Consider the following 25,877-nt stretch of genomic DNA (forward strand, 5'->3'; position numbering starts at 1 on the left):
AGCTGGCAGTTTCCTGGTGTTCGACCTTGACACAAATGGAGATAATCGTTTTTTTTCATCTATGGTAGAATTAAGCACAAATGGGGACGTGAACTGTTTCTGAAACAGCTTCACGCAGATGTGCGCGGCATGGTTTCGCGTGTGCACGTTTATTAAGGACTTGATTGGCAGTGACCACACCGAACGGCAAAACAGCGCCCCCTGTTGTGCACTACCAAGGCGCTGCACAGTTATATAACCTCCGTAGACAGCTACTGAGTATTATATGCTATGCAGCTGTTTTGCAGTACCTGTTAGAATATGTGGACCTGACGACTCTTTCGTCTCTCTAAAAAACGATTTACCAGATACCTACAATAAATGGTTTGAAGCTTGTTTGCCATTACTTTGGAGAGAAAAATCTACCACTCAAATATTCTATCACCTCATTTGACAAATTGTCATGTCACATGACATGGATGCCGTTAGCAGCTCACAGTATAACTCGTTCGGTACCCAATGATGACCAATTTCCACACCACGACTGAGTAGCCTGTTCCATGCTCCCACAGTCCTTTGGGTAAAGTAGAGCCTCCTATTCTCTGTTTTTGTCACACCAACAAAACGGTGCCTTTTCTTTTTGCAACGTGTGAATTAGATCGGAAAAGGAGACACTACTCTTTCTTAAATAACTGCTGTTATTAAGAAATGTTCAAGAAATTAAGAAATGTTTAACCTTTTCGCGTTAGGGAAAAAAAAACACCTCAAATTGAAATACCTAATTGTTAGTCCGTTGTGGAATAATAATGATAAAAGACGACTACCCGTTTTTACTTCTGAGGTCCTACGCGGGTCGTGATACCAGGGGCAGGTCGTTCAAATTTAAACGTCTTAATTCAAACAGTGTGCGAGTTTCGAGACAACCAAACTGATACGTATCATTATATATAAAAAAAAACAAAGAACTGTCCCATGCTTCTTGTCTCTCGGGTAGCGTAGGTGATTGAGGATAGCCACTGAGTTTGCTTTCACGCATCTCGCTGTAATTGAACTGTACAGGTCTAAAGTGCGCATCTCTGACTGCGCTTCTCCTGCGCTGGAACAGACGCATGCCCTGAGCTGCGCTTCGCTTTTTCTGCTAAAAAACGAGCACAGGTTCTGTCTGTCTATAGGGAACAATACACATAACCTCTCTCCGACGTCAGTGCTTGGTTTTAAATTCAGAACAGCTACAGATAGATCATGCAGTGCTTAAAGTCTCATGAATTATTTTCATTGGTAAGTACTGTTGGCAAACATTCTTTCTTCTTTTTCTTGTTTTTTTTTCTCCTTTGGTTTAGGAGCAAATATTCCTCGATTTTGATTGTAGCCTGCTATGTACTGAGAATTCACAGATTTAAAGGGTTTTCACGGTCGCAAGCCATGTTTCTTGAGGTAAACTTATTTTTTTCATTATTTCACTGGCAGTTGCTTCTGATCAAAGCTGTTACAGCCTGGCATGATTTGGACAACAGCGAGTATGACTGCTGGCCTTTAGAAAAACCCGACGAATTTAATATGATTGATTGTGGAGGTAAGCCCTTTTTATTGATAAATGTATTGATTAACCACGTTACAATCTTTCTATTTTTCGTGTCCTACACTTTCATGTCTTAAAAAGTCGTGAAGTTATAGACAAAGCTACTGTAAATGTTCGTGTTTTTCTATATTTACATCAGTATGTCATCGACACATAACATTATCACGTTCGGTATGCATTTAACATAATTAAATGGCGTGTTTAATGATGATTTAAAACGTTTTTAATTAAACTAAAGCTACTGTTCCTTCTCCGCAGAATTATTATATTGAAGATTTGGTAAATGATGTTAGGTTTTCGCTTTTAAAAGCTTGAAAGTCCTACATGAATGAGTGAATAAGAGGAAATTATTTTTTCGGAACATAAATTATATATGATATCAGGATGTGTTTGTGTAAGAGTGATCCTCAGTAAAAAGGTTTGCATGATTGATTACCTGTTCTGGCAAAAACTCTTTTATTGCGTGTGTTTTTAGAATTAGTTTTTCGTTGATCGTGCCTTTCATCTTAATTATTATTTCATTTGTAAGTTTTTTTAAAAAAAGAACATCTGAATTTGTTATTTATATTCAAAATGTCTGTCGGTGCGCTAACTATCTAAACGCATGATGTTAAAAATCGGACCAAAAGCTGTAAGCTTCTGAGAAGACACAGAGGATGGAAAGCCTGTCGCGGAAGACAGAGCTGAAAATATTGATTTTACAGACTGTACATTCTGCTTTGTTTACACACAAAAACACCACTATATATATATATTAATCGTGGTGCGTGACTTCGGAAAGCTGGATATTTCACGAGATTATGGATGTTGTCTCATTTAAAATATATTTTACTTAGTGACGATTCCTCCTTGTTTTCCAGTGAAATTTAACATGAAGTATGCTATGATAACTAGTAATTTTCTACATTCTGGAAAAACATCATGGAAATTTATTTATTCTGGAGTTTAATTTATTAAAAAAAACTAGAGGTGGGAAGTTAAAAAAAGATACGTAGCATTGTCTTAGAATAAAGGCAGCTCTTGAACAGATTTGTGATCAGTTGTCATGATTTGTCATGAATTATAACAATATTCTCCTTTATCAAAAGCCCGTTTGTCCGACTGCACTGACAAACTCTTGAACGGTATTCTTTTAGCGCAATTTCTCAACCTGGTGTTACTTCATTTGTTCACTAGGTGGCAGCTATATTTTCTTCCCGCTCTGGCCTGTCATTCTCAATTGATAATTGTGCCTATAATCTGCCTATAATCTTGATGAACATCAAGAATTTGAATATTATATAACAGCACTAATCAGCTCCTCACATGATGCACAGTGGGGTTCAAAGTAACTACTTTGATTGTTTTGTTAAATATAATTTAAAGAAAACAACAACAACAACAACAACATTACCATAACCTACCCCCAGATTGGTGGCAATTCAAAGTAATGAGTAATATGACAAGGCAGCAAGTTTTCTGTGATAAATGCCTAATGCAACTGCCACAAGAAACAGCACATGTCGATAAAGGCTGTGTGTGTTAGGAGGAGCCAGGGTCATTTTTTGGATAAGGCCTTTCTCAAGGCCGTGTGGAGTCCGGGGTGGTCCGTCACCTTTGCCAGCTCTTTCCCGCCGAGTGCTCCCCCCCCCCCGGCCCCTGCAGTGACTTGTTCCCCCCGCTGTGCAGGACTCGAGATGGCCTGGGTGCACAGGCCTCCGGAGAAGGTGGTCAGCGGGGAGGAGTTCAACGTCACCTACGCGGCCGTCGCGCAGGACAGCTTCTACGAGTGGGCTGTGAAGAATGATATCCTCTCCCACAGGTGTCCTGTCCCTTGTCTTTGCAGTGCACCCTGGGGTATGAAACGGGCCGGGCAGGTAGACGGCCGGCCTTTGTTGAATTAAAATCAACGTTTCTATAGGGATCAGAGTTTGATTTCGAAATAGAGGGATGGCCATAAGGCCATACAGATACTTACCGATGTTGTGTGAAATGGGGAGGACAGATGGGCAGGACAGTGGTTGGCATTGCTGCCTCACAGCGCTGGGGCTCTGGGTTCAAATCCAGACCCGGGGTGCTGTCTGTGGTGGAGTTTGCATGTTCTTCTCATGTTCATGTGGGTTTCCTCCAGGTGCTCCAGTTTCCTCCCACAGTCCAAAGACATACCGGAAGGTTAATTGTCCCTAGTGTGAGTGTGTGTCTGTGTGTGCCCTGTGATGGACTGGAGTCCTGCCCAGGGCGTACCCCACCTTGTGCCTGTTACTTGCCAGGATAGGCTCTGGCTCACATGTGACCCTAATTTGGAAGAAGGGGTTAGCAAATGGATGGATGGATGGGGAGGCCAGATAATGAAGAGAGTCGAGCGCACCTGGGGTTAAGACCAAGTGGTGACACATTTTGTGTGTGCTGTTTTTTTTCCCCCTGTGATCATCAGCAATGCCTCAGCTGCCAAAGAGTTTTGTGAAGGACACGAGTGCCCGCCGAACTGGAAAGATGCCAACGGGGAAAACTGCTGCATTCATCATGCCAACATCCACTCCTGCCCCCTGGCGTTCATGGTACGAAAGAGCCCCTGAAGTAGTGTGAGAGAAGTAGCCAACACTTTCCAATTTTCTGTATAATGTGCTTCCAAAAGTTGCTTTGTCTAAACTACTTCCACTGTTATGCAGAAAATAGCAGATGAAAATCCCAAACTTTGGGACTGGAATTAAAATAATGCCAAATGTTCTTTGGGAACATCATTCCCAAGAACAATAATGAAAATTGAACTTTGTTGTTGTAGACAGAAAAGTTTGTAACTGTCTTTAAGAACGATACAGTAGGTCAAGTGCCGTTTTCTTGTTTTTTTCATCTTTGTGTTCTGCCTCCATTTCCTCTGAAACAGGTGAAAGGGGGGATTTGTGGTCCCTGGATTCCAGATGATGGCAGGATTTTCACCCACACTCTGTCTGCTGCTGGCAAAATGACTCAGACCAACTGGACTGCTAAGGTACCTCTGTGTAAACAACACAATAGATACACGTACTGTAAAAGCTCCTGAGTCAAATTCAGACAACACGGCCTTTTAAAGTTTATTGTTCAGACAGGAGACTGCAAGTTCACTGATTCTGTCTCAGAGTGTGTGGATTATCTCTAATGAGCAGCTCATACGATTCGACTTCCTCAAATGGGTCTCAGCAAATAGCGTTAACCTGATGTTTTTAGTTAAAATACAATCAGAAAACACATTATTGAGGCTTAATCCAGAATATTACTGTAAATGTGTCTAGTTGTCTGTTTTTTTGCCTTTTAGGTATTTATAAGCTAAGTTACAAAACTGGAGGATTTTTAGAGGGGAGATGTCCAACTTTTGATACTTAAAATACAATTTTTTGCATTTTATTATGTGGTCTCCTTGTATTTTGACTGTATCACTCACATTCTAAAGAGTTATTAAAAACACCACAAATTAGTACAGGAACCAATGGAGTTTATTTATTTTGAATGCTTCTCGTTATAAAAGTAAATGGCAGGTTTAGGTATCAGGACTAAATTAATTACTGTTGAGAATATATTTTCCAGTATTCTTTCCAGTATATCAGTATAAGCATGCAAAGTGATGCAGGTAACATTTCAGAGGTGCTTTTTTATACTCATTTTCAGAGTGTTCCAACTACATTAGAAGGGAAGGGGTACGGAAATTCAATTTTAGTTTAACATAAGCAGTGCTTTCTAGTCATACTGTAGCTTGCATGCATGCAAAGTGTGATTTGGTTGCATTTTCTTTTTGTCTTGACTGTCAACATCTCACAGTTACTTCTTTTGATGTTGTGCAATTTATAAGAATTCAAATGTCTTCCATTTTGGTCTGAGATACATTTTTGCTTTACAATATCTATTTTAAGGACATGTTGTAAACGTTTCTGAAGACTATCCCTTGTTTGTATCCCTGTGGTGGTCATTAATGATAACACAATACAAAGAGCGTTTCCCCTTTCCAGGAATCAAAGCTGCAGGTGTTTCAGACATGACATCTTGCTTGTTTTCAAGTTCCATTTTGAACATATGTACATTTAGTTTTTGCTTTGAAAATTGGTGCAGAAATGCTACTAAGATCGTCTCGTGATATAAGGTAGAAATTGTGCACATCTTTCCATTAAAGTGATTATTAAAGAATTTTGCAAGAATAAGGAAAAATTATTAGCTACTTGCAAATCATTAAGCTAAATACAGCCATGTCTCCCACATGAAGCTGGTTTGCTCTCGGGCCCAGTGTAAGAAATGATCTGTGCTACTATTAAATCATTTCATATTTTACTCACTTTATTATAAGTTATTAGAATTCATCACTGACTTCTAAATTAACCTTCTAAGGTCCAATATAATTCCTAAAATGTAAAAAGTGAATTCATCTCAACATGTAAAGCTTAGGGATGGGCAACAGTTTTATATGACGGTGTGAATTAGTACACAGGGCCTGCGGATATGCTAATGTAAAATAAAGGGAAAAAACAAAATGTGACAGTACTTAACTAGAAGACCACTGCATGATCAGACAACTGATCAGACATTGTCTGATACAGCTATGGTCAATAACAAATATGCAAATTTGTTTTCTGGAGATTTGCTGACTCCGTAAATGTCTGACTATTTAAATGCATAATTCAATTAAAAATTATATATATTAGAGTTTTACTTAGAAAAAGAGTAGGTACCTATCCATTATTCCAATTGTGTTTTTCGCACTATTTACTGATGTTTGAAATGCATTTCTTTCCATCACATTTGGCGGAGACTTATGCATCATTTATCATCAATTGTGAATGCATGTTTAATTCAGAAAAGAATAACTATCTAATCAATTTTGTTTTCCAGCTAATTAGTGACAAGGTTAGGAAATCTTCAAACTGCTACACAGCATATGTGATCCCTCTACTGTCAGAGAAGGAATTTACATTGTTTTGGTTTGTCATATAGAAATAGACATTCGGTAAAACAGGTGTTTTTTTTAGATATATGGATTTAGCCCAATATGAATCAGAGTAAAAAAAAAAACCCTTTTACACATTTTTGGCTCATGACTGATGAAGCCTTTGTGTTGCTGTGTTTGCAGGTGGTGCTGATTCATGTGGGGGTCACCTCACTGATTGCTCATATCCGGGTGGGAAAGATGCAGGTGGCTTTAGAAGCCAAGACCACAGTCTTGCCAGCTATAGGTACTGTCGAAACGAGCAGCCAATTCCCCAGTTCCCTTCCGCCTTTCACAAGAGGTAGCCCTGACCTCTCTGAGTGTCTGTGCAGTGAGCAGACATGCATACACAGAACTGGCACTTCTAGGGAGTTTATTTCTTCCCATTATTGAGAAAGAAAGACTTGTAAAGCTAGAAAACGTATAATAGAACTTGAAAATCCCGATGCTGTCTAAATGAAATAAATCTTTGCCTAGGGTGGAATATTCAAAGATATATAATGAATGATTTATACATTACAACACATGTCTGATATAGGAAAGCATGATGATCATATCAAAACCTGGGTGTGCCTGCATGAACTTCTAAAAAATATATGAACACAGGCTTTGTTAAATACTCTGACAGATGTTTAATTTTCTTGATTTTTTTCACTTTTAGAACATCTAAGATTAATGGGGATCAAACCTTACTTGAGAAACAGCTGTTGTACAATTCACATAAATAAATGATGTTATTAGTTAGGATTTTGGTCCATTACAGCGAAGAAGCACAACTTTCTTGGTGTGTTTTATAAAACGGTAGACCAGTACAGACCAAGATGCTGTTACTCTGTTGGGCATAAAATGGGCATTCATAGTTGAGGTCCCTTAGAAGAGGGAATTAAATTCAAGTTGTTGTTATGTGTTGCTTTTTGTAAAGATTTCATTAGCATAGTAAAGACTAGCACGAGTATACACTATTAACAGTTAACCATGACCTCCAGCTTTGAGAAATGGTGATTTTAATTCCTGTTAATCGTGTCTCTAACATGTGAGGCTCTTGACATGCGAGGCTTGAACTTGAACTTGAACTTTATTGCCATATGTAACCGGTACTGGTACAATGGAATTCTTACTTACAGAAAGTCTCTCGATTGTAAAACAAGTGTAAAAAACAAAACAAAGTGCAAACAGTGCATCAAGACAATGTACAAACAAACAGTAGACAATGTGCAAGTAAACATGCAGACAGTTTGAATGTAAACAATACAGACGTGTAAACAATGACTGGAGACGTACAATAAATAAATTACAATGAGGTAGATGGTGATGGTGTAGGTGTGGTCCGAGGGGGATGGCTAAATGTGTTCGCCAGTCTCACTGCTTGTGGATAGAAGCTATTGAAGAATCTGGTGGTCAGTGTCCGTATGCTCTTGTATCTCTTGCCTGAGGGCAGTGGGGTGAAGAGCTCATGCCCGGGGTGGTGACTGTCCTCTGTGATGGCCAGAATTCTACCACGGCAGCGGTCCTCATAGAGCTGTTTAATCTCGGTGAGACCGCAGCCGATGGGCTATTAACAGTTAACCAAGAACTCCCGCTTTGAGCCATTCAACACTTCGGCAGTACAACAGAAAATGCATTAGGCCAGTCTGTGACCGTGCCTGTGTCCCCCTGCAGTCTGTGGAGACGGCGTGTGCGAGGAGGAAGAGATCTGCTCCACCTGCCCGGCAGACTGTGGGGAATGTCCCATGACCGCGTCCATCAAGGTTGCAATTTGTCTCCCCATCGCGTTCATTTTTGTCGGCTTTATCTTCATAGCTGTGGTGAGTGGCCTTATTCTGGATGTTTCACCTTGGTCTGGCCTTTTCTGACTTACCATGTGCTTGCCTCATATTCTGCTTGGAAGGCATATCAAGAAATCAGCCGCCCCCTAATTAATATTAGCATGAAACAGAATGGAGAAATATTTAATGACTTTATTAATATGGTAATCCATAACCAAATAATATATTTTACTATACTTGCACAAGAAAACAGTGCTGTTTATCCATTTTGTTGTTTTATAATTACATTAAGTTCGAACCCCTCTCTTGGCATGTAATAACTGGTGTTAATATAACAGTGTATACTGTATGTTTAAATTTATCCAATTGTATTTTCCCCTTTTCAATTTTGTTTACATATAAAACTTGTGTTCTAACATCTATAATGATCAATATGTTGACACATATATCACAACACTTTTTTTACTGAAATTATGTCTGAACCAGAATAAAGTGCCTTGGTTGCTTTTACTCATCGTTTGGGAAGATGTGCAGATGCTTGTCTTTTTACTTTTCACTCCAGTGGTTTCAGTATCAAAAGCAAAAGATGTTTTGGGATGAAAGCTGGATTATTGACTTCAGTCAGATCAAACAAGGTATGGAGCTACTTTCCCTTTTTTTTGTTTTTTGGTTGGGGTGGTAGGAGGATGCAGGAGGAAGCACGCATTTTACACATCTAGGTGTCTATTAAATTGACAAGTTGTCTAACATTAGACAACCTAGAACTTCAGCCACATGATTCACATTATTTTACTGTACACTTAATTAGAGCAACGGTTTGCTTGTTTAAACCCTGCGATTGAACTGCAATCCAAAAAACTTTCATAGTTCCAAGGTAGCTTATGAATTTTAACTTGTCAAAATAGACATCTTCATCTTTTCACAGAATAAAGTGGTTAACAAGGTTTAAGTAGCAAACAGTCAGTTCTGATTCATGGTTTGATCAATTAGCTAGCTGATTCATGAATTAATTGATGTGTCAGTCACTGGATCCCCAAGGACACTAAGGGACACTGTTCTAACGGACTGTCTTCTTTTCATGCCTTATCCTTGGTACTTCATCTTCCCCTCACTGTATTTCACTGAAAACCACTGGCCATCCTTCTCTTGAAATGTCTTGTCCATTCGTATCCTTGGTGTCCCCACATTGCTTCCCCTTCAGTATCTCACTGTAACCTCATATTTATCTTTCTTTCCATATCTTTCCAGCATGTACCAAGAATTATTTGCCTCCTCCTCTTAATTTCCGCCTGCTCTACAATATGTTAGAACAGTAAAACAGTATTGTCTATATTTGCCACATACTGTACCTTCCATCTCCTGAAAAACTTTCCTGATGGTCCAAATGTCCAAATAACAGAATTAATCACACAATCCACTGCAGGACATCTTGCGGTCATTTGAAAACCCCTGTTTCTTAAGATGTTTCGCATCTTGTAGAGTGCCTCATCCACAAATGCTACCCACCTGTTTACTGTTTATTGCCTCTTTTTTATAATTCTATGCACCTCTTTATATGATGTCAGGTTATAGCATCTGCTTGTGTTATTGTCTTGTCTTTTAATGTTACGTCTGCGTGCAGACATACTGTGATTTTTATAACAATTGTACTCTTTGTCTTGGCACAGTTTAATGAATGTCCCTTCTGTCTAGAATATTTTGGATATAGTCCTCTGTTTCTGCAATAAGTACTGTATGTTATTTCACACAACTCTTATGTGGCTGATGTTCTGTCCTTCAATATTCCTTTCACTCTTCAAATTTCTCTCAAAATCTATTTTTGCAGGTCAAACAAATTAGGCGAGATGACATATTCCCTATTATATTGTCTGTCTTCTTTTGCTCCAACCAATTGAACCAATGTTAACTAATTTCCCTATTTAAACTTACGATTAAGCAAAGACCTCAATTTTGCAAAAGGCTGAAATAGAAAAATAGCCACTTTGATGAAGTATGCATAATTGTAGGAAAATTGTTCTTCATTAATTAAATTGTCCAAACTCTACTCTTTTTACATTTCAGCAGAGATAGAGAAGCGTATGTGCAGTCATAATTCTCTCCACAGATGACCTTTAAAACACCTGCTTCTCTTTCCAAGGGAATGTGGAAGTGGGAATTAGCCATTGGGAAGTGGGAACAGCTGATTGCCTCTGATTACTTAAATGAATGCCTGGAGGAAAAGAGGTTTTCTAATTGCAGCAATACAGCATCTTTTAGGAAGGTCTTGATTGCTTTGCTAGCCCTTAAACTAATTGAGCCCATTGTTGGAGTTAAGGAATAGACATGTCTTTGAAGTGGGGAAAACTAAAAGGATGAGCTGAGCAGAAATGTAATTGCATTTTACAGTTTGTCTAGGTAACTACCTGGACAAACGGCAAGATACTTTTTCTCCTATTTACATTTGTTTTATAAAAGAATGTAGAGCTCTTATTTTTTCATTCTTTCTGTTTTTGCAGTGCTATGTTCTACTATGAATACCTTAAACAAATGAAGAGACCAGTGTTTATATTAAGAATGTTTTATAAAGTGATTTCATGGCTCTCAGGATGTAGAAATAGCATGTAGCACATTTCACCACCTTTGTAACCTGATTTATACTATTTATCAATTTATTCCATTGAATGCATTTGAATAAAATTGAATACTTCCTTCCTCGACGCTGTCTTGCAGGTCTCAGAAAAGACTCAGAAAAAAGTAAAACAAAGGCAAATCCTTTAGAAGCAGAATAGGATACTGATTAATTGTCAGTTACTAACAAAGAGACAGACCAAAAACTCACATCATTGCTACGGTGTTTATTCTACAGCCCAACAAAGACCTGTAAATGAAACAGCACAGCACAATGTACACTCTAGGTGCATTCTAGGAACAGATGTTGCGCATTTGCGGGAAACTGAATCTTGTACACTTTCTAGAGCATAATAAATGTTTTCCCTCTAAATGCATTCCTCACAGGAGGATCACGTGTTTTTGAGCTCATCTATTTATTTGTGAACTTTTTACAAGGCTTCCAAACTGACACACGCAGTATTGCAGACAATGTGCCATTTCACCCCCCATAAGAGGAATTCTCCCTGAGAGGCTCTTCTCTAAGCAATGCTGGATAAGCACAGCAAAAGTACATCGCCCCTCTGCCCACATGCCAGCTAGCTCATGCTACCTGTGGGAGCGGTAGTTTGGGGTATCTTCCTGTAGAGAGTGGAACTGCAGGAGTGAGAGTGTCTTCTCCCCCCCCCCCTCAGACCAGGTGGCACGGACCACCATGGGCAGCATCATGAGCGTGCCCCACGCCAACAGCGACTCCAACGCCAGCTGCATGACCACCCTGAGCTCGTGCACGGGGGGCCTGAACCCGTCCCGCAAGCAGCACTTCACTCTGACGGGCGTTTAGTAAGTGTCCGCCGCTCGCCTTCCTCTGCAGGCCCAGACAGCACCGGCGGCAGCTGCAGTCCCAGCGGACCAGCCAACACCAGGTCTCCAGATCTGAGAGATCTGCGTTCAAACTATTCCGAGTAAACAGAAAATATAGCCTGCAATTTTTTATTTATTTCATAAACTCTGCATCCGGGAAGTATGTATGAAAAATATTTGTATAATGTATGAAAAATATCTAAAGTATTTATGCAAAACCATGGCAAAATGAACCAAGTGAGAGAACAGGAGACAAAGGGTTGTGGAACAAGCTGCCCAGCCTTGTTGTTGAACCCAAACAACTTTTAAGAAGATGAATTGGCTGCTGAAGGGGACCTGCCATGCTATGTTTCGTATTTCAGAGTTTGAAAGAATCAGCTTTGATGGTTGCATTTCAAACTGCAATAAAAGTAAAATGTACACTTGTAAAACCTCCAATTTACATCACAAAATAGACCAAATTTCCAGGTATGCACAATGATTAGGCACGAGGCAACCCACGAGGCAACAAAACATCCAGTGACGCGTGCAGCCCTACGACACTGTAAACAAGCAGGCTTGTGAATACAGCTCTTTTAATCCAAAAGAAATATTGCTTGCGATTTCTAGATGGTTTTGCCAACAAATACTACTTACCTGTTAATGCTGTTTGCAGATCACGTTGGAACATTTCTGCGGTGAAGTGTCTGCTGCATAACCTGTATTTATTCGCTCGTACATCACATTGCATTAGTCTTTACAGAGACTAGAATTGTCGAAATTATGTGAACTTAAACGCCAGTTTGCGACAACATGGCGACTTACAGTACTTTCACAAAGTTCACAATTTTGTGCTTAATTAGAAATTTGTAATTTTTTTCTATAAGATCAATTAATTTTGTTACTGAGAAATTGGAACTTTAGCTCCCCTTTAAAGGTCACACTAACTAGATGTGATGTGAAATGATATGACATCTCACTGGTTATCTTTCTTGTATTCCTGTTTAATGTTTAGATTTTGTATTATATATTCTTAATCACTTTTGTTGTCTTATCTGAATATGATAGCAGTCTACCTGGGACCATATTACCTCTAGGTGTTTCATGTAGCCTGCATGCTGTCTCTTAATGAGAGCTTGGTTTGGTTAGAGTAGTAATCATTAGGTCAAATAAAACTGACGATTTATAAAGGCATATACAGTAAATCCTATTTATTTCCGGCCCTCAAGGACGGAGACATTTTATTACCGTCAAACAGAGAAATGAGGATAAAGAAATGTACATTTCAATTCCCGATTCCTGTTAACCAGTTAAAAATGGTCTATTTCAGCGATGGACGCACAGTTGCCATTAAAAAAATAAAAAAGAAGACATTTTCCCTTACAAAGACTCTCCGAAGGGAAGTGAAACAAGTAAGGTAGGGAAAACAGACGAATACAAAAGGACTTTTTTGTTTTGTTATTTTGGTCTTATATTGATAATGAGTGATGCAGTGGTGAGGAATGACTTACAAAGAACTATGACTTTGACTTTGAGAGACAATTAAATCACAGTATTTCTTGTAGGTTACAGTATGTGTACCCTTAACTGAATGTTTTCACACAATGCAATCAAGTGTTTCTTGTGAGTGGAAAAGCATTTGTAAATGGGTGACACTTTAAATCTTTTGTAAGAATTTTAGGTTATTTTACAATTTTTTAAATTAAATTTCTAAATGGTCTTAAACATTGACAATTGTAACTATAAATATTTTATGTATATTTCCAAATTAAGTTACATTTACATTTTTAATTATATTTACATTTGGAAAAGTACAACTTTCTTAAAAAAGGCTAACCAGTGACCATTAAAACTAAATATGAAATGGCATTATAGACATTTATAAATAAGTCTGCTATATATTACATTTTAATTATAAGTACAGTGCCTTGCAAAAGTATACACTCATTCCAATAATAGAAAATACACATTTTTAAATATCAATATTTAAAATATATCAACATATTTTAGTTTTAGTTTTTTCTTTTTTTCTTCTGCCATTGAATGACTTGGTTCAGTTGTTCAGTTTGAATGTTCACATTTTGATTAAAAATACTCACTTTAAAAATGTGTGTAAATCAATTGTAACTGAACATTTTCTGCTGCTGTGCCAGAGAACTGGATCATCCAAACCTGTGCAAATTCGTTGGAGGCTGTCTGGAGGTGCCGAATGTGGCCATTGTAACAGAGTACTGTCCAAAAGGCAGTCTTAATGATGTCCTTCTCAATGAGGAAATTCCTCTCAACTGGGGGTTCAGGTAAATGTAGACGTTGTTACACAGTACTAGGCACTAGGCAAAGTTTTAACCTGTGTTTCGGAACTAACTTCAAATATCTTAAAAGGTTTTGTACAAACATGGATAAATGTAAACTACTTAATAAGTTGAGGAAAAGGTCTCCAGTTGCTACAGTTATACTTCTCCATAGGGTTAAAATGGGCTTTCTTTGTTTTCACATTTCCTACTAAGTGAAGGCTGTTTAAATTAGTAACTAGGAACAGTAAAAAAACGTATAAAATATAAAATACTTATAAAAACAAATAAAATATATTTGGAAAACCTTTTTACCTACTTTTGCTGTCTTCATATTTTTGGCTGTGTAGACCAAATGAAGTTAGATTTTTTGGACACCTACATGAACTATGAGCCGGGTGATGTTCCAGGTTCAAATGACGTGCAGATTGTGCCTTTTGTGGCTTGCAGATTTTCCTTTGCTACTGATATTGCTCGAGGGATATCATACCTCCACCAGCACAAGATTTGTCACGGAAGACTGAAGTCCATGAACTGCGTCATTGACGATCGCTGGGTCTGCAAAATCACAGGTAGAGGGACCAGACGGGGGCGGAAGATACAGTACATGCACCTCTGTTCTTTCTCTCCTGCAATTGACAGATTGGATGATTAAGTTAGAGGAGCAAATCTGAGAGGGTTTCTGTCCTGCAGCCTGTATCGAGAGTCCTGTATATAGGGACTTCAGTGCTAAGTACAATCCGCTCTAGGTCCAGCTGAAAATCACATACTGTAGTTTTGGTAATAGTCCTACCAGCCTGGAAAGTATTGTGGAAACGCAGGGCTCCAGGCAGTGCCACACCCTGTATGGAAGATAAGTCTCTGGCAGAGCACAGACACACACGGTTTAGAGACGACACCTTAGCCAGAGTGTCCTTGGAAAGTGGGGGAGAAGAGAAGCACCTGGTGACAACCCACAAAATCCAGAGAAAACATCCAGGGTTCACACAGAAGGTGCCCCAGTCCAGAATCCTAGCAGTCCAACCCCCAAGAGAGGTGGTAACCAACACACCACAGTGCCATCCCTGATTTTTTATGTGCCTTTTAATTATTCATTGAGGCTGTGTTTTGTTTTTGTGTTACAAAAGAGGATGACTCGTGGGCATGTTGACCATTTCTGCCTTTGTACCCCTACAGATTACTGCCTAGGAACATACCGCAAAGAGGACTGTGGTGAAGCCCCAAGCACATACCAGCAGAGGCTGAAGGAGGTTTATATGCCACCAGAAGCACAGTCATCAAACTTTGAGCCCACACTTGCAGGAGATGTGTTCAGGCAATTAAATAATACCCGAAATAGACATTTGACAGTGAATACAGTTAGGATTTTTTATACATAGTAGTAGCTTGTTTCTAGTGCAGGACCATTCTGTTTACTATTTGTACAGTAAAGCAGAGGGCACTATGTATAAGTGCATTTTAAAATCAGAACAGGATGCACCTGTTTACGCAAACGGTTGTGGGAGTATGGAACAAGTTACCCAGCCATGTTGTTGAAGCCAGCACCCTAAAACCCTAATTTTATTAAGATTTTACTCCAACTGGTCACCATGTTTTTTAAAGTACGTTCAGCTGAATTAAATGATTTTGTTAATTTGTTAAAATAAATGTGTTTCTTATTAAACAGACACAGTTATAATTGATGTTTTCTTGCAGTTATTCTATTATATTACTGGAAATAGCAACTCGAAGTGATCCTGTCCCAGTAAGTACATCCTTCTTCCCCATCTGCATTTTTTCGGCATTTCCGTTCAATGAGTATGTTTTTTCACAAACTAATCACAAACTAATTTCACAAACTTTGCTAATAATCTTTCATGGTAGCTGGATGCACTATTTTAATTCACTTTGATCTCAGCACTGTATTCAGTACTCTAAAAAATTATATCATAAAAATGTGTTGGAAGTCTCTGAGATATAAATTATTCTTGTATCTTAATTATTAGACTGAAGACACTTTATTCTGTTCCTCTCATCAGTTACTTATAACCAGGATTCTGCTTGGTGTTATTTTTTAATCCTGAATTGACAGTCATGTGTGGAATATTAGAAAGCTCTTATTTTTCCATGTTGTCAAATTGCATTTAATACTATCTTTGTAGTGGAAAAACCGGAACATGAGTTCTGATTTACAGGGCTAAATTATTATAATGCTCTATGTGCAGGAGTTTTTAAAAATAACAAGCATCAATAAGTTCAGAAATTCAGAACTCGGAACTCAAAGCCTGGCTAGGTCACACATGAGAAATGATGTCACTCTTGTCCTAGAGTCTCTGTACTGGTTTCCTGTCACATTTTAAGTTGATTTGGAATTCTTCTGCTTGCTTTTAAGGCACTACGTGGCTTGGTAACCTTATTCTAGCTGATATGATGATACTAATGATGTGCTTACTGACTTTCATGCAACCCTCCCTCACCTGATTCTGGTTTCCTATGTGTTCCCAATGTTCACCCACACTTGATGGGTGCACAGGCATTATGTTTTGTACCCCAAAGTTCTGGACACTACTCGAAAACTAATCAGGGCTTCAGCCATATTATGTACTTTTAAAGTCTAGACGAAAAACTTACTTTTTTTTAGAAGGGCCGTCTAGGAATGTTTGATCTGTATCTACTTTGTGCTCATGCCTCGCTTTGTATTCTCAATTCTATTTTTCTGGTGGTGATATGTGCTTTTCATCACTTGTTCACTTTGATTTGCTGTAATGTACAGCTCAACTTCAAACAGCTGTTTCGCTTTCGAAAAGTATACCATTTTTCTCATTGAGTCTGCCCCCCAGATTCAGTGTCACATTTAACAAAAAGCCTTCACTTCACATAAATGGTGCAAGTGGAGTTCATCAGCAGCTATTATCCCTTTCACTGACTAACATCATGTTTCTGCCTCCTTCAGGCAGAAGACAGCTCCCTAGAATGCGCATGGTGTCCACCTCTGCCCGAGCTCATTACAGGCAAAGCAGAAAACACCTGTCCCTGCCCCTCAGAGTATGTGGAGGTAAGATCTGGAAAGAGTCCTTCAGCTGTACGTGTGGAGCAATATTGAACATAAAAACCAGAATCAGACTGTATTGCAGCAGGGAGTGAAAAGTGTCTGAACTCCTAACATCGCTTCTTTAGGTTTCAGAAAATATATTTTTGTACGACGGAAATCAGAGCACAAAACACATCAAATAAAGTGAACGAAGAGTGGCAGATGGTTGTTACACACTCAAAAAACACCATCAAGACTCCTCTCGGCTCCCCTCCATCAAGCAGTAGTGGTGTGTGTATTACGTGTGTGTGTGTTTGACAGTTAAACTCTTCTAAACCTGAGTTTGTCCCTCAACAGCTCATTAGAAGATGTCGGTCCCATAATCCAGCCCACCGGCCAACCTTTGACCAAATCAAGAAGTTTGTGCATAAAATCAACCCGAACAAAGTCAGCCCTGTGGATATGATGATGAACCTGGTAAATTATGCTTCATTGTGTTAGGCTTTTAGCTAATGGTGTTTTTTTTCAGATGCGGTTTCTCACAATGGGTCAGAAAGAAAAAGCTTGGAGGATTTTTCAGCTCAAATCTCAATAGCTTAAATAGAGAAATCCATAATGTATCTGCGGTCCGTTTGTAAATGTACAGGAGGATAGCATACCTGGCACCCTGGCCCCTTCAATAAATGTTTTCTCCGTTTTGATTATTTTATGAACGTGAACTTGTAGTTCATGTATCAAATAACAGACAATATCCTATCCAAGACAACAAAGAAAAAACCAAAAGTGTTCCAAAGGCTTTTTATCTACGTGTTCGTTGTCTTTGCTCTGTAGATGGAGAAATACAGCAAACACCTGGAGGTGCTTGTAGCTGAAAGGACGCAGGACTTGGTACATGAAAAACAGAAGACCGACCGTCTTTTATACAGTAAGCCCTCAACTCGGAACAGTGAACGGCTTTGTTTCTTGTCATTGGCTCTTCCCTGCACAAAGTCCTGACCATGTCCTTCAGAGACCTTTGTGCTGTTATTTGTCATTGTAACACTTTCCTAACTCTTTTCCGCCACCTTACAAACACCTTGCCAACTAAACGCGTACATTTGCTTTTCAGCATGACTAAAACAACATTATTTTAATTGCTTCTCAAAATATCGCAAATGCGAGTATTCTCCAATATACTATAAAAAAACCATTGAGTTCATTTTCACAGCAGCTAAACTATTTTGTAATAAACAAATCAACAGCAGAATACTGACAACAGCACTTCAGACAGAGATTGCAAAACGAGCGTGTTATAAATGTTTCTACCAGCAAAACCAAAACAGACTAGACATCACTAGACACAAGACAATCTAAGCTTTTCAACAGTTTGTTTTGTAACCAAATACAAAAGCATAATGCAAATGATTTTGTCTTATAGGTATATTTATGTAATGTTGCAGTTTAGAGAAGCCCCATTGATGATTATCAATTCTCCAGCAAAATACAAAGTCAAAACCAAAAATGCACCAAAATACAGTATATAAAAACAAGTTTCCCCTACCTTGACAAATGCAAATTTTCAGAGTACAAGTTTGCCCGTGTGCCAAGGAAGCAAACAAAAGTAGAAATGGCTGCCTAATAAAAAATGCTGACCTAACAGGTAGAAATAGTTGCTATTCAGCTAATTCTGACCATTCAGTTATTATTATTCAGAGTGTACAGAAGGGACGGCTCTTAGGCTTAGGCTGTTCTTCCAATTGCCTGTGCGTTTTTTTGGTTATGTGAAGAAGATCACATACTGTAGCTTCTTGTCAATCTGTTATAAATACAAACCAGAAGTGTTACAAAATGTACAAAAAAACACCTTTTTCCTCCAGCAATAGTCTCTCTAATACTGCCAGACGTCAATGCAATAGAAAAACAGAATGAATCCACCTAATCTGGTGTTCAGTGTGGCTGCTGGGACATGATGATGTGATGCTTCCCATGTGTGAAGCGCTTTGGTATCCCTTGAAACGAGAGGTCCTGTGTAAATTCAAGAAACAATTAATTAATATTGTAACGAATTCAGGTTCTCTGGGCATGTGCCCTCACCACTCCTACCTCAGGGCGGCCCCCCGCCGCTGGGGCTCAAACCCAGGTCTCCGGCGTCACGCAACAGGGAATTTACCGGCTGAGCTAATGGAGAACTCCCTCAGCCCAGGCTGCCAAGCTCCCTGTTAAGCACAGGGGCGTATTCGTTCCGACATAATGAACTTCAGTTTCTGGAACATGAGGTTCCCTAAAAAAGTGTGCAATAACATAAAGCAGATCCAAGTGGGTATGATTCCCCGTGCCAGGGCATGAATCGTCTTAGCTGTTGTTTGATTGCAGGCATGCTTCCCAAGCAGGTGGCGGATGACCTCCGACAGGGAAAGCCATCCCAGGCTCAGAGCTATGTAAGCGCCACCATCTTCTTCAGGTAAACTGAAACAGGTTAGGTATTCAACCACGTGTGTCTTCGTGTGCATCATAGTGGGATTCATTTCATCTCTGAGAACATGATACAGTGACAGCAACATATCTGCCTCATCTCATCCAAAACGATTCACATTTTTTGCAAAATGAAGTAAACATTAGAGATACTAAAGGTAACTAGAGCTTACAGTGAATAAATAGATGCATATCCAGACTTTCCTTATCTGACACTTCCTTTTCAACCACCACTTCTTGATATTTCATTAGAATATTGTTAACAACATATTTTACAGGCTTTTAAAATCACCTTAAAAATTCATAAGCATTTAATCAGGAATATTTTTTTGATATTTCTAAAGCATTTAAGGAAATGATCATGTTTAAAAGACAGGCATCAATTGATAATATTGCCCATTTAATTCTTGCCATCTAAATCTTTTTTTTCATTGTTTTTTTCATTATTTCTCTAATAGCGACATTGTGGGATTCACTCAGCTGTCAAGCACGAGCACACCATATCAAGTAGTGGAGTTCTTAAACAAACTCTATACAACGTTTGATGAAATTATTGACAATTATGATGTTTACAAAGTTGAGACCATTGGAGATGCTTGTGAGTGCTTTCTTTTCTTTGACAGTTATAGGCCATTTATTAGATACTCGGTATTAAGTCAGTTCCAGGTTGAGCTCTTAATAAACCAATTGATTAATTAAGTCAGTGGTTCTCAGTCCTCATTCTGCTGGACCAATGCGTCTGCTGTCCCCTAAAAGAACTAGTGTGTACTTATGCTTGTAACTGATCAGATCGCTTGTTTAGACATGTTTTTGACAGTTTAGCGAGATGTTCAGAAAAGCAAGAGTCAACAGTCATTAATGTGTTACTTGTAGAGTTTATGGATGAAACCTGAAAACATGGAGACAGCTGTCAAGGATAATAGCATAACATAAACCCATTCAGGTCGCCTTGGTGATGCCCTTGACTTGGTGGTAGAAAATGAATGTTGAAAGAAAGAGCCTTCAGGTTGGAAAAAAATCAACTAGGCTCAGAGATTTTTCCAAGATGATAGTCCTCTATTTTACCTCTTTCGAACATGATGACACTGATCTTTCCGTCTGTAACTGAGGCAGTCCTTCCCTAAAAAGGAGTCTGATACTACCACAGATTTTGCTCAAACAAAGTCAATTTGTTTGATAGTTGGATTGTGCCTCCATTTATCTAACGGTATTGAATGGATGTCTGTTTCAGATATGGTTGTTTCTGGAGTTCCAAAGGAAAATGGAATTCTCCATGCTAGTGAGATAGCCAGCATGGCCCTGGATCTGGTTGCCGTTTGTAAAACCTTCCGAATTCCACACAAGCCTAACACACTGCTACAGATACGAGCTGGGATCCACTCAGGTACAGAGTAACCCGTTGAAAGGTAATGACACTGTTGTGCCCTCTGGACTCTGGATTGCATAAGAGGGTATATTTTTCCACTTTCAATTATGTAACGTTCAAATGAAAGTCAAGTTCTCACTCACACCTAGTGGCTCATCGGACCAAGGGATATCTCAGTTTTTTAGTTGGGATGCCAGTCCGTTGCAGGCTGGCCACCAGCAGCACTGGTACCCATCTAGGTGAACCGGAGGGATTAGGGTAAGGTAATATTTCTCCTCCGGTACAGTATTGTCCACATTGGACACATGCGCTGAGGACGCCGCCCTCCAGCTAAGGTTGTAGATTGTAGGTAACCACAGGTCTAAAGATCTAAAGAGATTGCTGTCACGGACGTCCAAAGGGACTAACCGTGGGGAGCAGGAGAGCGGAAAAAGACCCATATGCGTAGCGGCGAGACGGGAAAAAGGCCTGGGCTCATAGTGCAAAGAGTTCAGGAATGCCGTATAGAAACCTATGCCCTCAGGGAGTGGACGTGGGGCGCCCTGGTGCTAGGCGGGACTCAGGACATCCGAACGTCAATGCAGAGCCAGGACAGAGTGCAAGACCCGGAAATATATAGCCCAAGGGAAAGAGAGAGACAGGAAGGACAGCAGATCGGAAACTAGGGACAGGACAGAGAAGGAGCGCCCTCTGGCTGCAGAGGGCGTGACAATTGCGTTTCCTTGTTCCAGGTCCGGTGGTAGCAGGCGTGGTTGGGACGAAGATGCCTCGGTACTGCTTGTTTGGCGATACCGTGAACACGGCTTCGAGAATGGAATCCACCAGCGAAGGTGCTGTTCTGGAACACACCTTCCCTCTGCGGTGTAGTTTATAGACTCTAGCCTTGACAAAGCTTTCTTTTTTCCAGGAAACCCCAGTGTGCAATTCAATGTGTGAAATGGTTATTTAGCCAGTGCCACATTTCTTATTCTCTAAGAATGTTTTAACTGAATGTGAATGCTGATGTCATGGTGGAGACCTCCATTCATTTGTAACCTTTGTTATTTTCCTCCAGCCCTGAAGATACAGTGCAGCTCTGGAACCTTTTACCTGCTGGAGGAGATTGGTGGTTATATTTTAACCTGTCGGGGATCGCTACAGGTCAAGGTGAGGCATTACGATTTTCAGCAGAGTCGAGCACACACCAGGGGAATTTCAAAACAAAGAGAAATATTAAATTAATATTAAATATTAATAATACTCAATTAAATTATCCTTGAATTATTGCTATCAAGAAAGAATATACATACAGTTGTCATGTTTGCTTTTTGAGAACAACAGGTCTCATTTCATTTCTTTAACACTTTGTTCGATCAATCAAGTTGCTGAACCATGTTCACTGTGGGGTACCATTATTTTCTAAGATAAATAAAATATACATGTCCTATTTTCTCCATTTTGTTCCATGAAGTGTAAGCTGAAGAAGTCTACTGGATTTGTTTCTAGTTATTCCTATTTTAATACGTGATAGGTAGCAGATTAAGGACGTCTAGAAAACCACCCAGTTAAGAAATTGTAAAATTTGGAATCTTTCGACTTTTAAAAAAAAGCTTTAATACTGTATTTTTGGTCAAGTTCAGTGCTCAGCTAGTCACCTCTCCATTGAATATCTTCTTCTTGCTGACAGGGAAAGGGAGACATGGTCACCTACTGGCTAGAGGGGAAAGAGGCTGCACCTGTTAATAAGGAAACTGCCAAGACAACTCCTGCTGTCCTAGAAATTGAGAAAGACCATTACCCTTCCATCCCAGGGTGCCTCAATAATGACCTTCACTTCAATCCCGTCTAACACCGTGTGACTGCAGAGGTATTATTATATCAGCCTGCCTTTTGGGGTCAAAGTGGTCCTTTCATTGTTTTCCATAGCAGAGGTTTTTTTGTTATCTACTTTCATGAACGTTACAGGGAATACTTCCATGTAGATATTACAGTGAGGATTTCGACATGAAAAGTGAGGTATTTGAAATTAGTCTGAAGATTACAATGAAACTTCTTATTTTTCACAAGTGGGGAAATTCCAGCAGAGATATATTTTGTCATAAAGGCTTTCCCTATACCTCTATTTCTGTATAATTCAACATAACAGCATGGGGTACGAGCAGCCGGTTTCGTCAACATTGGTCCATCAAGAACTCCACAGGGCAGGATACCAGGTACCTGGCAATGCACTGCGAGTCCAGTGTGTAGTGAGTAAAGCACCAGCAATAAGCTATCAAGCAGCGGACAAAACGTGATGCGGTCAGATTATTCATCTTTCACCACATTCTCAACAAACAGCCAAGTGCACATGTGGAGTCATCCTCAAGAATTCTACAGCCCTGAGTGCTTGAGTCCAACAGTGGAGGGCTCTCTGGGGTTCTGTAATGCTGTGGGGCACATTTTCCGGGCACAGTGTGGGGGCACTTATTCCCTTTGCAGTCAAGGTCAATTCGAATCACTACTTAAAGATACTGAGTGATCATGCTCACCCCATGTTGCAGCATTTGTATCCCATCAGAAGACGGACAGAGCATGTGTGATCACCCAGTGATTTGATAAGCAGGGCAGGACACTGATGTTCTCCATACATCACAGCCTTGTCAGGCACCAGAACTCAAGCCAATCAAAAATGTGTGGGATTGTCTGGAATAATGAATACGACAACGTTTTCCACCTTCCTCAACCAGGCGTGAGTTGATTGACTTTCTAATGGAAGAATGGTGCTGCATCACTCCTGCAGAATTCCAGGTAGACACCGGTAGACTCTGTGCCACTGCATGTTGACCATACCGGTTGCCCAGCACCCTGTTAAGTGACTTTACATTGGTGTTTCCATTTTTTGTTCACGACCTGTATGTTAAGACATAAGTTGATTAACTTGGAATATTTAGTTGACTCTTACACAAGTATTAAATCTGGAAGGATAATTAGTAATTCCTAGGAAAACATTTCCTTGAACTAATGCAAACAAGTTGTTTGTTTATTTTTACCATATTTCAGAATGAAAAGACTCAGCTGTGGCTCTGGTCTTTAACCCAGAAAGGAATGTGAAAAAGAGTAATATATCTGTCCACACGTGTAATTTATTATTCTTGTTATTGTTATTGTTATATGGTTGTTGTTGATATTGTTAATCTGCTTTGCTGACACTCATATCTTACATTGGATAAGCAACAGTCATGTGTGCACAAGAAGTTAATTAAATGAAAACTAAGAGTAGTACAAGCTAGAAATGCCATGTAAGCACTGTGCTAAGATTTATCGATGTCCTTCCAAACCAGCAAGATCGTATAAAATTAAATACTCGTGTGTTGTTAAGTATTGTGTAGTGCCATTTTAATAAGGATATATGTATTGATTTAACCTATTTTCTTTTAGTTATTTTTTTAACAAGTACAATAGCACACATTAAGAATGCCACTCTTTTCAATTCTGTTTCAATTTTGTACTTATTAAAGCCTACTCCTTGAATGGCACACAAGCTAATTAGACTAGACTAGAGCTGATTAAAGGACCCCTGATTAAATCTGAACTTCAACCTAACCACAAGTCTCAGATTTTCAAAAAATTGATCGTTGGTGTGCTCTTTTGGTTAACACGAAACCTCTGGCAGGCTGAAAGGTTCTGACATGTTCAGAAGAGTATATGTTCAAGGATTTACTGTATATGGAAGCTGAAATGGCCTGACCAACTGGTGTGACTGTGTGAAAATAAACTTGCCCCTACTCCAGCATTACAGTCGTACTTCTGCTTTTGTATTTTTTTAAAGCATCCGATTAAAAGAGAAGGCAGAAAAAAAGAGTTATGTAAGCCTAGAATGTGATATTTTCAGCATGTTCTGTTAAGGTGGCGTGAAGTTGGTCCTCTTTTTTAGACTGTTTTGCGTTTTGTTAGTAAATGTTACAAGGCAGGGTATTCTAGCACACTGGTTCTGGAGTACTCCTGTGTCTGCTGATTTTTGGATCTAGTTACTCAGAATATTTTATACCTACTTTAAAATCTCCAACTATTTAGAAGCAGAAAAACAGTTGAAAAAGTGCTAAGTTTGCACTCAATGGAATATTGAGTCCAATGGTCCTTCTGTTGCTTGTTCAAACCTTCATTTATTGTTAATTACAGTAGGTGACCAAGCCTAGAAGTCCTGAGGCATACGATTGGCCAGGGGCTGGGTTTGCCTGTGTAGGACATGGGATTCTCAGTTTTTCATTTAACAGCCATTGCTGAGACTGCTGGATGCCTATACTGTAGGTTTGCAGCTTATTGTCAAGGAGTGAAGCTTCAATTGTCCAATCAGTGCCGACTCTATTTTAAGGCAGTATGGAGCTTACAGGGTGTCAAATGTCAAGCCAATCTCCCAGCTGTGCAGACTGGAATGGTTTGTAAGCATGTCTGAGGCCTCCCCAGGCTAGAGGGGTTGGACAGGTACAAGTAACTGATTGACAATCAGTGTTTCCAGACGGGTCAGGTATAATAACAGAAGAAATAACTACTGGTTCCAATATCTAAGAAGAAAATAGTTAAGCAAATTCATAGTTGAGATGTGGCAACAGCTATAGACCTGAGAGTTCAGCTGCAATGAGAAACAGAAGAAAGTTGAAAAACAATTACCTCATTTATTACTAATCTATGAATGTGTAATGTGTGTAAATAAAAACACTGCTGTTACCTACAGTATAATAAGAGGAAAGATGGCTTTTAAAAAAAAAGCTAAATAGTGTTTAAAATACTGAGAGCTTTAGAAACACAGTGGAAACTAATTTTGGAGAAAAAAAAATTCTTCCAGTAAAGTGCTCATCAGGTGGCCTGTTCTGCTCTTTAGATACTTTCTGTGCCAGAGAAGTGACCAGCCTGCTGCAGTACAAGCATAGATATAGTGTACATAAGAAAATGTGAAAAAAAACCAGACAGTTTAAATGAGAACCTGGACCGTGCACATACAAGTGGACAAGGTTGTGAGGGATTAATTACAACAAATTACAGCTGGAACAGTTGTATTGTACTAATTTAATATATGTTGGAATAAATTGTTGTAAACGTTTATATTTATAATATATACAGTAC

The 25,877-nt window shown here is 39.3% G+C and overlaps 1 protein-coding gene across 1 annotated transcript; it reads left to right on the forward strand.

Annotated features, from left to right (window-relative positions):
* Window positions 1-1,059: 1,059 nt before the first annotated feature.
* LOC102685925 (atrial natriuretic peptide receptor 2-like) lies at window positions 1,060-25,877 on the forward strand. Its single transcript, XM_015345391.2, has 23 exons — window positions 1,060-1,257; window positions 1,447-1,552; window positions 3,227-3,359; window positions 3,972-4,095; window positions 4,422-4,526; window positions 6,630-6,732; window positions 8,145-8,290; window positions 8,814-8,886; window positions 11,533-11,680; window positions 13,011-13,097; window positions 13,834-13,977; window positions 14,422-14,543; window positions 15,148-15,286; window positions 15,667-15,715; window positions 16,904-17,005; window positions 17,339-17,458; window positions 17,813-17,906; window positions 19,334-19,421; window positions 19,891-20,030; window positions 20,664-20,816; window positions 21,530-21,628; window positions 21,853-21,944; window positions 22,465-25,877. The coding sequence occupies exons 1-23, from the start codon at window positions 1,222-1,224 to the stop codon at window positions 22,624-22,626; spliced, it is 2,565 nt and encodes an 854-aa protein (XP_015200877.1). The 5' UTR covers window positions 1,060-1,221; the 3' UTR covers window positions 22,627-25,877.

This window comes from Lepisosteus oculatus, chromosome 1 (genome assembly GCF_040954835.1).
Source record: "Lepisosteus oculatus isolate fLepOcu1 chromosome 1, fLepOcu1.hap2, whole genome shotgun sequence".
Lineage (NCBI taxonomy): Eukaryota > Metazoa > Chordata > Actinopteri > Semionotiformes > Lepisosteidae > Lepisosteus > Lepisosteus oculatus.

What these genes read in the sequence shown, in the direction of transcription:
- LOC102685925 (XM_015345391.2), top strand. Translation starts at nt 1,222, where the DNA reads ATGCAGTGCTTAAAGTCTCATGAATTATTTTCATTG. An exon ending in GACCGACCGTCTTTTATACA is followed by an intron (nt 17,907 to 19,333) that starts GTAAGCCCTCAA and finishes GTTTGATTGCAG; the next exon opens with GCATGCTTCCCAAGCAGGTG. An exon ending in ACGAGCTGGGATCCACTCAG is followed by an intron (nt 20,817 to 21,529) that starts GTACAGAGTAAC and finishes TCCTTGTTCCAG; the next exon opens with GTCCGGTGGTAGCAGGCGTG.